Source organism: Cervus canadensis, chromosome 1 (assembly GCF_019320065.1).
Source record: "Cervus canadensis isolate Bull #8, Minnesota chromosome 1, ASM1932006v1, whole genome shotgun sequence".
NCBI classification, from domain to species: domain Eukaryota; kingdom Metazoa; phylum Chordata; class Mammalia; order Artiodactyla; family Cervidae; genus Cervus; species Cervus canadensis.
Window position 1 is genome coordinate 1 of NC_057386.1, and position 13,323 is coordinate 13,323.

General features: G+C 53.7%; 1 long non-coding RNA gene and 1 gene segment (V, D, J or C); both read left to right on the forward strand.

Annotated features, from left to right (window-relative positions):
• The first annotated feature begins 159 nt into the window (after positions 1-159).
• LOC122444995 lies at positions 160-758 on the forward strand. The segment is given in 2 exon segments: positions 160-267; positions 376-758. Coding segments are annotated over 2 exon segments (429 nt in total).
• A 2,731-nt stretch (positions 759-3,489) lies between these two features.
• Positions 3,490-8,525, forward strand: LOC122424202. Its single transcript, XR_006264365.1, has 2 exons — positions 3,490-3,608; positions 7,402-8,525. It is a non-coding gene; the product is annotated as an uncharacterized LOC122424202 (long non-coding RNA).
• Positions 8,526-13,323: the final 4,798 nt, after the last annotated feature.

The following is a 13,323-nucleotide window of genomic DNA, read 5'->3' on the forward strand; positions in this document are numbered from 1 at the left end:
CCACGCAACCCCACGTCTGACCACAACTGGCCTCCCTCAGGCACAGGAAGCTGACCCAGGTCCCAGAGGTCATCAGAGCATTGTGGGAGTTGGGGGGAGGACGGTCATTTGCATGGAAGGCCCCTCCCCCTCTGAGAGTATGAAGAGGGGAAGGAGCGGTGTGGGGATGCTCTGCTCAGCTGTGGGGCCACAGAAGGCAGGACGCCCTGACCGTGTCCACCATGGCCTGGTGCCCTCTTCTCCTCACCCTGGTCGCTCTCTGCACAGGTGACTGGATGGGGGGACAGGGGGAGGGTCTTGGGAAGACTCACGGGCCCTGCTCCCTGCTCTCATGATCGACCCCCGAGTCACCATCTCTGTCTCTCTCCCTTCCAGGATCCTGGGCGCAGGCTGTGCTGACTCAGCCATCCTCCGTGTCCGGGTCCCCAGGCCAGAGGGTCAGCATCACCTGCTCTGGAAGCAGCAGCAATGTTGGTTATGGTAATTATGTGGGCTGGTACCAACAGCTCCCAGGATCGGCCCCCAGAACCCTCATCTATGGTGCAACCAGTCGAGCCTCCGGGGTCCCCGACCGATTCTCCGGCTCCAGGTCTGGGAACACAGCCACCCTGACCATCAGTTCGCTGCAGGCTGAGGACGAGGGCGATTATTACTGTTCATCTGCTGACAGTAGTAGTTATGGTGGCACAGTGCTCCAGGCCAGGGGGGAAGTGAGACAAAAACCTGCTCTCCTCCAGACATGGGCCTCCCGGGGCTAAAATATCTCTGTCAAAGGAGACACTGTAGCAGCAGCTCTGAAATGGACATAAATCGTATTTCATTTCACAGGTGGGAACACGAATGTTTGGCCGTACTTCACAACTTACTGCCAAGGTTTTCACCGCAACGCCCTAGGCTGCTCTTCCCAGTCCTTCTAATCCACGTAAGACCATTTAGTGGAAAGCAAGTTTGTTCAAACCACCATGTTCAAACACTATCATTTTAATTTCTGATCTTGAGTAGTGTGTTTTCCTATTATTTTCAACTGATAATTTAGAAGAATCTCAACTTAATGGCTGTATTGTTAGCTGTCGTCTATAAGGTTGCAGGTATATGAATTCTACCCCTGGTTATTCTTGGTTTCTCTCACACAGGATAGCTAAGCCCCAAGTGCTGGTTGGTGTGGGTGTCCACACCGCAGCCCCGATGCCCTGGACTGTTGACACCATCAGTGGTGTGTCGTGGTACGTGTGTGGGGAGACCCCTGTCCCTCCCAGTCCACAGGTGACGCTGTGGCTTCTCGCAACCTGAGCAGGGACATCACTGTTGCCGCTGTGCTGTATACTGGGACCAGCAGAAGCCAGCGAGGCCTCCTGAGTCCTCCTTGTCCTACCACTCAGACTCCAGGAAGAACCAGGCTCCGGGGTCCCCCGTGGGTTTTCTGGATCCAAAGGTGCCTCGGACAATGCAGGGCTCCTGCTCGTCTCTATGCTGGAGCCTGAGGACGAGGCTGACTCTGACCGTGCAGGCTGGTACAACAGGGCTTCTCACAGAGACACAGGCAGATGGAAACCGGGACGAGAACCTCAGCCTGTCAGGGGCTTGTTCTTAGAGAACTGTCAAATTTTAAATAAATCCCCCAGAATCAATTAATTCCTGAGATACGTTCTGGTTCATAATAAGTCTACTCCCAATTGTTCAGTCAGTTTTGCTGAAGTCTCAGAAAATGTAAACAGATTCTGATACCACTGAAGTGCACCCCGATCATCCGTGTGAACAAGAGAGCCGTGGAGCTGAGCTCCCTTCCCTGAGATCAGGAGCAGGAGGCTTTCCCAGATGTGCCTTCAGCAGAGTCTGTGGACGATCCCAGCAGGCGGATTGAACCCCAGGGTGTGAACTTTGCTCCTGAATCATCAGAGCAGAGACCCTGAGGAGTGAGGGGCACTGCTGTTACATCACAGGATGCGGGGAACCCCGGGAGTGATTCTCCTGACCCACACCTGCTGGCTGTGTCCTGCCTTCCCTCCCCTCTCCTCTCCACCTCATCGGAGCATTTCCTATGTCAGGGTTGGGGTGGTCTGTGGACTGTCAGGAGCAGGGGCTCCCCAGGATGTGCCCGTGTCCCTCTGCCTGTGATGCCCCTGATGAGCCCTGATCCGGGGGCACCGTCTCCTGCAGAATGAGCAGCAGGGATACGGGGATCACCATGGCAATGATGACAAGGGTTTCAGGCAAAGCCCAGCCTTTGTGACCAGGACAGAGGTGAGGGACACTTAGGGGTTCTGCCCTGTTCTCTGGGTCCTGGTAGGTCCCCACGCCCTCCTGGATCACTTTGGACCCCATCCTGATGAGCAGGCTGGTCGTCAGTGTCACACAGCTCACCACTAACCACAGCCACAAGGAATTCCTGTGTGATGGGGATGTCTGATGGAAGTTTGCCCTCTACCCCCGTGTGGGACCCATCCCTGCCCTGAGCCTGACGGTGACATTAGCAGTGCTGGGTTAGGTCTCTGCTGCCACTTGTGCTGTCAGTACCAGGCAGGCTCATATCCTTGTCCTGGTCCATTTTATGGGATTCATGACGTTGTCTCCTTTTCTCTCTGGTCTCCAAATCCAAGCAGAATGCCCATGTGCCCAGACACACAGGGTCCCTCACAGGTCCTGGGCAGGATGCCGAGGAAGCAGAAGTCCCGCATCTGTGCCCTGGAGCCCCAGGGGGCCTCTCCCACCCCTGCACATCCCTCTCCTGCTGCAGGCTTTGTGCTCTGCCTGAACCCTGACCCCATGGAATCTGGGTGCCTCCCCTTCTCTGGACACTGCACCCTAGGAGCCCTTCTCTGCAGGTGAGGAAGACCGTCCCCGTTAGGACGCAGCTCTCAGACTCCTCACTGGCTCATTTTCTCCTCTTATCCCTCGTGACTTTCCCAGTTTTCCTTCCCTCATTCCATGTTTGACCTGATATTGGATCAATGTCACTATTTTGAACATAGACCTTATAAACCCGCTCTCATTAAATCTATGGAGTGTAACAAATGAAGGTCAACCATGTCCAATGAAGATCTGGTAACAGGTCATCAGGGTTTCTCAACCAGGAATGAAGGAGGAAACTGACAAGGATTACCATTTCTAGTCATAATCTTTTATATCAAGCATTTAGTATAGAAATATATAGTCATGGCGAGTGGCGGCTGCGCTGCAAGTGGCTGAGAGGAGATACCCCATGTCCAAGTCAGGAGCAGCACCTGTGCTTCGCGGGAACAGCCCTGAATAGATACCCCACATCCAAGGTCAGAGAAGCCCCAGTCAGACGGGAGGCATGGTGCAGCTGTGAGGAGATAGCCCACATCCAAGGGCAAAGGAGAAGCCCCAGCAAGATGGTAGGAGGGGCGAATTTGCATTTAGAATCAAGCCCCGTTCCCACCAGAGACGCTCAGAGGCTCAAACAAACCTTGTCTGCACCAGGACCCAAGGACCCCACGGAGGCTGAGGCAGAACTGTGTTTGAGCATCCCCTGTGGAGGGCCGGGTCGCAGAGGTCTGCCGCAGGGACAGGGCTCTGGGTGTGGCTGTGGCGTGAGTCCTCTAGGAGGAGGTCGCAGTAACCCCACCGAGGAGCTGCCGGTACTTAAGGTACTTACTCAGGGCTGGCTAACAGACTCCTGGAGGGCGCAACAGAAGCTTGTGCGCCGGGACCAGGAGGAGGGAGCAGTGACCCCACAGGAGACCGTCCCAGACTTGCCTGTGGGCGTCCGGGAGTCTCCAGCGAAGACGTGGGTCGGTGGTGGCCTGCGGCAGGGTTGGGGCACGGACTGTACTCAAAGACATGTAATACTTATTGTTGTTTAATTAATTCGTTCATGGCTGGAGTATTTCACGACCTGAGAACAGGCAGCCGCCCCTCCTTCCTCGTTATTTCCCCACCGTGGTCATTCCCCAAGCGCGTCACCAGGGGGCGCTGTGCAGGTGCTCAGAACCGGCAAAGCCTGAACACACCAGGTGGGCCCCTGACTGGGCGAGTCCCCAGGCTCAGTGGCCCGAGTTGGACGTGACAGCAGGTGCTTCCTCTCCGGGGACAGACTCAGGGCCCTGAACCCCCAGGCCTCCTCCTGGGAGTGACGCTGTAAAGGGGGCCCATGAGTGAGTCCTGGAGGGTTTTGCACTCAGGTGGTAATCAGGCCCCACCCTCTTCCCCAGGAGCAGAGGAGGGGAGGAGCTCCCAATCCCGGCCCAGAGCACCCTTCAGCTCCCCTCAGTCTCCTCCCGCTCCTCCTCAGCGCTTCCCTAAGAGCCTCCGTTCCCTCCCCTCCACTCTGATTCATGGCTTTCCTCCCCAGTCCTGGGCTCCCTTCTTTCTACAGCCCTCCACCCCGTGACCTCCTCCAGCATGATCAAGTTCACTTTGTCAAAAGGTCATGGACGTGTTTCCAGTCTTCCTGAATGGGACACTCACTTTCTCCTCCTCCCCTTGAACCTCTCCGACATCTCCCTTCTCCAGAAGCCTCAGGTCTCAGACTCTCAGGTGTGACCCCAGCTCACCCCCTTCCCCTCCTCCCTAGGTTCTACCTCATTTCCCAGGGCACCCATGAGTCCCTCCAGCAACTGATTCATTGTTGCAAACGGTCACACTCTGTCCTGTGAGCCCACCCAGAAACCCTGGGTCCTGAGGACCTGGGAGTGATTCCTGGCTGAGGTGCCTCTGTCCTCAGCTCCTGTGGGATTGATTTTATGCACTGTGAGCCCAGAGAGGTCCTGGGGGATCTTAGCTGGGAAACCAGACCCTGTTCTGGGTCTCTGCTCAGTGGTCACTGGGCCTAACAGCGGATCCTCTCTGTGTCCCAGGGGATCCTCAGGGCAGACCCAGCTCAGGCCACCCTCCCAGATATGATACTGAACCCTGGGGGACACACAGAACCCAGGGAGGTGTTTGGTAGGTCAGACGACAGGGGCACATTTGTCTGAGGGGCTCTTTCTCCTGGGGGTGGGGGGCTAACAGACCGGCAGTCGCAGCCTCAGCACAGCTCTGGGGCGGCCGGCCTCCCCTGCACTCCTGACCCCCTCCTTCACTGCAGAGGTCAGGACAGCCCTCAGCACCCTGACGCCCCCTTCCTCACCACTCCCACCACATGCAGGAAGCGTACCTCCCTGTCCTTCCTCAGGACATGAAGGGTGTCTGGGATTTCAGGGTCCCTCTTCCAGCCTGTGCTGACACAGCCGCCCTCTGCATCTGCCTCCCTGGGAGCCTCGGCCAAGCTCACCTGCACCCTGAGCTGCGGCTACAGCAGCTACTATGTGAACTGGCACCAGCAGGTCCCAGGGAGGGGCCCCCGTTTCCTGATGCGAGTGGGCACCAGTGGTGTTGCTGGATCCAAGGGGGATGGGATCTCTGACTGCTTCTCAGGCTTGGGCTCTGGCCTGGAGGGTCCCTGACCTTCCAGAACATCCAGGACGAAGACGAGGCTGACTACGTCTGTGGGGCAGGCCATGGCAGTGGGAGCAGCTTCGTGTAACCCACAGTGACACGGGCAGAGAAGTGAGACCAAAACCCCAGTGATGGCCCCTCCCCACTGCCCTCCCTTTGCCGGATCCAGAGATCGGTGGGCAACTACAGACGGACCTTGAGAGTGTCCACCTTTCCGAGTACATTCATAACTCAGCACCTATCACTGAGGGTCGTCTCCGTTTGCACGACCTTCCGGGTCTTATTTCACAGAAAATATTCCCTGGGTTGTAAAGTATAATCCAATCTAGACATCATTTCAATGAAATAAGTCATGCCATGAGATTCAAAGCTCTAAAATAGGATCCCTATATGCTTTGCTCTTTCAATGAGTACAGCATTCGGTTAGCTCAGCACTGGGGAAGTGAAAACACAAATCAACTCCTGTGACACTAGTCGGAATCAATTTCTCGAATGCACATGAGATTTGGAACATGAAACGTGTGTATGTACTAAAGAGTGTCCTGTGGAAGTGCTGATGTTAGGAAGTGTCTGGCGGGCTACAGTGTGTCGGGTCCCAGAGAATTGGAGACGACTTAGCGACTAAACAAGAAGAAGAATGTTACCCTTGTCAATGCAAAATTAAAATAGAACATATGATTTCCTTGAAAAACTTCATGCAGCTATTTTAAGTGCTGACCTTAGATTTTCGGTAACCATTTACATGTTCTGATTAATTTCAAATCTCAAAGTCACACATCTGCAGTGTAACACGCACACGCCGTGCAGGGCAAAGTCCAGCCAGCTGGTCTTTCCCAGGAGAACAGTCCCTGACTGTATCTTCTCAAGCCCACTCTTTGGGAGGGTTGATCCTAACAGCCATCACGTATCAGACTCCCTGGGAACAGAAGTTGCTCAGAACCCTTCAGAGTCTCATTAAACACTGCCAGGCCCATCACCAGCCCTGGTCCCTGCAGCCTGTGCCCTGTGCCTGCGGGAGAGACGCCCAGGATGGGTCCCCTCAGAAGACAGGACTTGAACACGGGGCCCAGTGTGTGGAAAGGCTCATTCACAGTAGAGACCCAAGTGTTTAGGAATTCAGGGTCACACCCCAGGCCTCCCCTCCTCCTGCCCTCTTCCTCAGGGCTGAGGGCACACACAGAGGAAGGAGGGCTCTGGCCACCAGGGAGGGGCCCCAAAGAGAAGGGACCCCTGTCCTGCACAGACAGGGACGGCCCTCCCTGGGAACAGAGTGGCCCTGATCTGATCCCGATCTGAGAGGAATTTATGTCCCAGACGCCCCCTCACCCCATCCCCGGAGCAGCCAAGAGAGAAGTGGAGACTCTCGTCATGAAGGGTCTGCGGAGAGCCCACAGTTGGCCCTGCGGTCACAAGGGGCCCGGAAGGGGCGCCTGACCTGAACCGAAGGCGGGGACAGAGCACAGAGCAGGGGCAGGCGCTGTCCCTGAGGGACCCTGGTCACCAGGTCAAAGGATGTGTGTCTGCGCCTGGACTCCGGGGGCGCGCAGGGGCTGCTCCTAACAGTCAGGGGTGAGAGCTGGGCCCAGCCCTGACTGCCCGGGGGCCTCTGCTCAGGGCGCCCAGCTGTGACCTCCCACCCTTGGGCAGCCCACAGCCTGCCCCTACCCACACCCTGGCTTCCCTCAGACACAGGGACCTGACCTAGGGCCCAGGGCTGGGTCAGGGAGCCGGGGGTTTGGGGGGGGCCAGGTGATTTGCATGAAAGGCCCCTCCCCCTCTCAGAGTATGAAGAGGGGAAGGAGCGGTGCTGTGGGGCCACAGAAGGCAGGACGCCCTGACCATGTCCACCATGGCCTGGTCCCCTCTGGTCCTCACCCTGGTCGCTCTCTGCACAGGTGATTGGATGCGGGGACAGGGGAAGGGCCCCGGGAAAACTCACGGGCCCTGTTCCCTGCTGTCGTGTCTGGACCCCAGAGTCACCATCTGTGTCTCTCCCCCTTCCAGGATCCTGTGCGCAGGCTGTGCTGACTCAGCCGCCCTCCATGTCCGGGTCCCCGGGTCAGAGGGTCACCATCTCCTGCACTGGGAGCAGCAACAACATCGGGCGTGGTTATGGTAGCTGGTACCAACTGATCCCAGGATCGGGCCCCAGAACCCTCATCAATGGTGCAACCAGTCGAGTCTCAGGGGTCCCCGACCGATTCTCCGGTTCCAGGTCTGGGAACACAGCCACCCTGACCATCAGTTCGCTGCAGGCTGAAGACGAGGTGGATTATTACTGGGCAGCTTATGACACTAGCAGCAATGATGGCACAGTGGTCCAGGCAGGGGGGAAGTGAGAGAAAAACCTGCTCTGCTCCAGACATGGGCCTCTCGGGGCTGAAGCATCTTCTGCCAATGCAGACTGTTCTGTTGTTTCTTTGATTTAAAACTGGGGTCTGAGCCCCACACCTGGAACTGGGTCCTGGAAATCTGTTCAGATCATCTTAATTCTGCCCCGACACCAAGGCATTTCTATGGCAACCACATAGTGTTTGATTATCTAAAATTGAGCACAAAGTCCTGAATGCCCGAGGCCCTGGGGTCAGAGTCCATGATGGTTCAGGTCAGAATCAGAGAAACAGAGTGGAGCTGGGTCTGATTCAGGAGGCATCATTGTCCAGTACATGTCCTGGTCCCAACAGCTCTCTGCATTGATGGTAGTAGTGGACCCTTGGGGATCCCAGCTCCGTGTCCTGGTCTCAAGGCTAGCGCTGGGGCTCCTTGGCCATCACAGGGCTGAGCTGAGGCCCAGGCTGCTGCTTAGTCATTCCGTGAAATGTGGACTCTTCCCGGACCAGGTACTGAACCCATGTCTCCACCATTGGCAACTAGAACCTTAAACACTGGACCACAAAGGAAGTCCTGTAAATTTCCCTTTTATGTGTTTTATGTATGAGTTGTATGTATAACACTTTAACTACTTCCTCAAAGAACCACAAATTTTTCATGTTTTTCAATGTTAAAAAAATATGTAGACAAAAAAATCAGTGGGAAGCAAGTAATTGCTGAAGTATGTTACATATGGTAAATAAGAATACATCGTGTCTTTTGGTGGAATAATTTCATGATAAAATGTTTTTTTTTTTTCCTAAGCATTTCAGCCTGTTTTTAAATCTTTTCTCTACTAGAGCCAGTGCTATACTTGTTCAGAGAAGTATCAATGTCATCCCCCTTTTCTGCAAGCTTTCTCTCACATGTTACCAGTAGGGGGAGCGCTGGGAGTGCCCTGGGGTCCCTGCTCAGCTGCTCAGTGAACACCCCTCACTCTAGGAGCTGGCCTAGGGGCCTGTGCTCCTGAGGGAACGCAGCGGTGCGTCCTCTCTGGCTGCAGAGACCCCTGAGCAGGGACCTATGTGGTCTCAGCATGGGCTTCCTCCCAGGGGCTCCCTAGTCTGGGCTGTGAGCTGAGCTCCACCACCAGGGCTCCAGGAGGGGCTGCGCGGGCCCTGGGTGGAGCCCTATTTGCTTGGCAGCCCCTCCTCCCGCAGAGGCTGGGGGAGAGTAGGAGGCTCCCTCTTCCAGCCTGTGCTGACTCGGCCCGCCTCCGTCTCTGCGTCTCCGGGAGCATCAGCCAGATTCTCCTGCACCCTGAGCAGTGGCTACAATATTGGTGATTTCTCCTTATCTTGGTTCCAGCAGAAGCCAGGAAGCCCTCCATGGTACCTCCTGAGGGTCAAGTCAGACTCCCATAAGAACCGAGGTTCTGGAGTCCCCAGCAGATTCTCTGGATCCAAACACGCCTCAGCCAACGCAGGGCTCCTGCTCGTCTCTGGGCTTCAGCCCGAGGCCGAGGCCGACTCTGTCTGTGCTGTGGGGCATGGCGGCACTAATGCTTACACGGCGCTTCAGACCAGGGAGAACGTGAGAGGAAAACCTCCACTCACGCCTGCTCGTGGCTCGGAGGAAGTCTAGTTCAGTGGGTGACTTCAATTGTCAGATGTTAGACAAGGAACTTATTTTCCTCCAACCGGCAGATTTGATAATATTCTATCTTTTGCTTCAATTCAGCTTTTAGATTGCTAAAATACTGTTATTCAATGCAGTTTTCTTGGACAAATATAGCTTGTTAAGATAAAAACCTTTCAGTGGAGACCATGGTTGAGCCCAGAAGAGGTGGTTTCGGGCCAGGCCCAAATCAGGGTCAAAGGGTCAATAAGACAGGCTTCTGTGAGTGTTTCACTTGGGATTTTGTGATATAAAAGTCAACATGCCAAAGTGAATTGTATTTTGTAGTTCAGTAATGAATCTCTAGTTTGTAAAAATAAAAACACTAACGTGTATGATGCAATCAATATAAAACTGCAGACAAATCTGAGGAAGATCAGAAGTCTGTGTGCTGAAAATGACAAGCATGCAAGAGAAACCACAGACACAGTGAGCAGGTACCCCAGGCTTTAGTTCCAAACACTGAGAGTCACTAAGCTACAGTCACTGAACAGAGCACAACAGTGGAACGCAGCTTGCTGCTGTTCAGCCACAAAGTCGTGTCTGACTCTGTGTGACCCCATGCACTGTACACGCCGGGCTTTCTGTCCCTCACCATCTCCTGGTGTTTGCCCAAGTTCAAGTCCATTGAGGCAGTGATGCCATCCAACCATCTCATCCTCTGTCATCCCTTTCTTCTCCTGCCCTCAGTCTTTCCCAGCATCAAGGTCTTTTCCAGTGAGTCGGCTGTTCGCATAGGTGGCCAAAGTATTGCAGCCTCAGCTTTAGCATTGTCCTTTCAGGAGTATTTAAGGTTGATTTCCTTAAAGATTGACTGCTTTGTTCTCCTTGCTGTCCAAGGGGCTCTCAAGAGTCTTCTCCAACACCACAGTATCGTTGTAAAGCAGCTATACTCCAATAATCAAAAGATAACAATCATTCCCAAATGGATCACAATTCTCCCTGCAAACACGGTCATCACCTGCCATGAAGCACAAGGGAGGAAGTTCTACCAAAGAAATAGAAACTATGAGAAAAGACATAGAGGAAAAAAGAGCCCTGGAACCATCCTCCTCTAGTCCCAGATAAGCTGATATGTCTGAGAAGGGGAGGTGCAGCAAGAGGTTCCTGAACTCCAGGAGCGAGGGAGTTCTGAGATTCCCCTGCAGTGGGCACCTGGGGTCACCTCTCCACCAAGAGTGCCTTTGTGACCCGCAACCTGTTGGTGAGAATTATCACTCGGGTGCTCTAACAGAAGAGGGTGTCAGTGTGATTTCAGGGATCCTGAAATTCAAGGTGGCATTCCAAGGCTTAAAATGGAACCACACCCGTAAACTCTGAATAGAGAAAACAAGGACCCCCACCAAACCCCCCACCAATCACACACACACTCATAGATTTTCTCCACAGCTGCTTTTCCTGGTCCCAGAAAGTGAAGATGCCCTGAAACATACAGGGTGCTGACAGCCTGGTCTAGTGGAGTTACGTGGAGTCATGCACGCATCGGGTGGGGGAATGTTTTTCCCAGACCTTCACTTCCATGTAAGTTTGGCAAGTCAATAATAGAAGTTAAAAAATATGTGAAAATAATTTGAAATGAAGAATTAATATGAGAATTAATTATGCTGAAAATCAATGAGAATGAATACAAAAATCTTCAAGTTCACAATTATTAAAAGTACTATAGAATTTTAAAATTATATAAATGAAACTCATTAGTGATGGTGCTTGCAGCCATGAAATTAAAAGACGCTTACTCCTTGGAAGGAAATTTATGACCAACCTAGATAGCATATTAAAAAACAAAGACATTACTTTGCTAACAAAGGTCCATCTAGTCAAGGCTATGGTTGTTCCAGTGGTCATGTATGGATGTGAGAGTTGGACTGTGAAGAAAGCTGAGCACAGACGAATTGATTGTTCTTAACTGTGGTATTGGAGAAGACTCCTGAGAGTTCCTTGGACTGCAAGGAGATCCAACCCGTCCATCCTAAAGGAGATCAGTCCTGGGTGTTCATTGGAAGGACTGATGCTGAAGCTGAAACTCCAGTCTGTTGGCTACCTGATGTGAAGAGCTGACTCACTGAAAGAGACCGTGGTGCTTGGAAGGATTGAGGGCAGGAGGAGAAGGGGACGACAGAGGATGAGATGGCTGGATGGCATCACCAACTGGATGGACATGAGTTTGGGTAAACTCCGGGAGATGGTTGATGGACAGGGAGGCCTGGAGTGCTGTGGTTCAAGGGGTCACAAAGAGTCGGACACGACTGAGGGACTGAACTGAACTGAACAGTAGTTCACAGTGTGTGTTACAGATGTACAGAACAGAATTTTGGACTCTGTGGGAGAAGGCGAGGGTGGGATGTTTTGGGAGAACAGCATCGAAACATATATATTATCAAGTGTGAAACAGATCACCAGCCCAGGTTGGATGCATGAGACAAGTGCTCAGGGCTGGTGCACTGGGAAGACCCAGGGGGATGGGGTGGGGAGGGAGGATGGAGGGGGGATCAGGATGGGGAATGCATGTAAGTCCATGGCTGATTCATGTCAATGTATGGCAAAAACAATTACAATATTGTAAAGTAGTTAGCCTCCAACTAATAAAAACAATTTAAAAAAAAGTGTTTGTTAATCTGTTTCTAGCTGTAAAATTAAAAGCATAAACTTTGACCATGTTTGTATGGCAACGATAAACTTTCAGTAGAAATACAAAAGAAAATTTGAACAGGAGTGAAATATTTTCTTCCAGGAAGGCACTGAGTAGCCAGATAGTGCAAGCCCTTCATGATTTATAGTGCTGCTTCCTTATACCTGCTTTCCCTTGAGAAGCAGGAGGGGGTATGAGCAGAGGGTACGGGGCAGAGCCCTAGATGTCAGAAGGAAGGATGCTGGTTCCTGACACCACAGAAGGGTCACTCTGCCTGCTCAGAGTCAGGCTCTGCAGCAGTGACGTGCCACCTGTCCCCTCCCCGCTGAGCACAGAGTCCTGAGCACAGTCTGCGCTGCGTCAGCCGGGCCCATTGTCCAGTTCAGTGCTCAGGTCCTCCAGTCTTGGAAAGAGCAGCAGAGCTGGCGGTGTGAGGTGTCTGGGAACCAACAGGTCCCAGCCAGACACCCCAAACCATGATGCCTGCTGGTCCCCAACCCTCAGGATCCGGGATCGGTCTTTTGGCTCCAGATATGGTCACTCAGGTTCCTTGACGACTGTGGGCTCCTGTCCTTGGATGAAAGATGAGGATGGGGGTGATCATGATCCGGGCACCTGGACACAGGTGGTGCCCCCACAATCAGCTTCTCTTCTGCATCCTGGGAGCTGGGAGCAGAGTTAGCCTCATCAGAATGGCAGCTTCTGATTCCCAAGCCAATAGGGAGTGAACAGGTGGCAAATGTTTTATTTAACTTACATAGGAAAGAGGAGACCAGGAACTACTACAATGGGGTCACGGAGTATAAAAACAAAATGCTTATAGTTCACTGGGAAAGCCCCTCAAAGCAATCTGCGTGTGCCTGTGTGCGTGTGTAAGGCACTGCTTCATTTCTAACGACGGAGAAAGCACCCGCGTCCTGCACAGTCAGGAGGCTGCATCCACGGGGTCATCACTGTCCTGACCTGACCCTGATTTAAAGGAATACGTGTGCCCGACGTCTCCTCAGTCCTGACCCTGAGCTGTGAGGGCGCCGTGTACAGACTCACCCTGAGGGTCAGAGGGGAGCCCACAGACGGCCCTGAGGCCACAGGGGACACAGAACGGAAGCCCGGCCAGAAGGCAAGAATGGGACAGAGCACAGAGCAGGGCCAGGGTCTGCCCCGAGGGCTCTGGTCACCAGGTCGCAGGCTGTGTGTCTGGGCCTGGACACCAGGGGGCGCGCGGGGGCCGATCCTGAGGGTGGTTGGGGGATGGGCGCTGGGACCCTGGCGCTGCCTGGTGGCCTCTGCTCCTGGCTCCCAGTGTGACC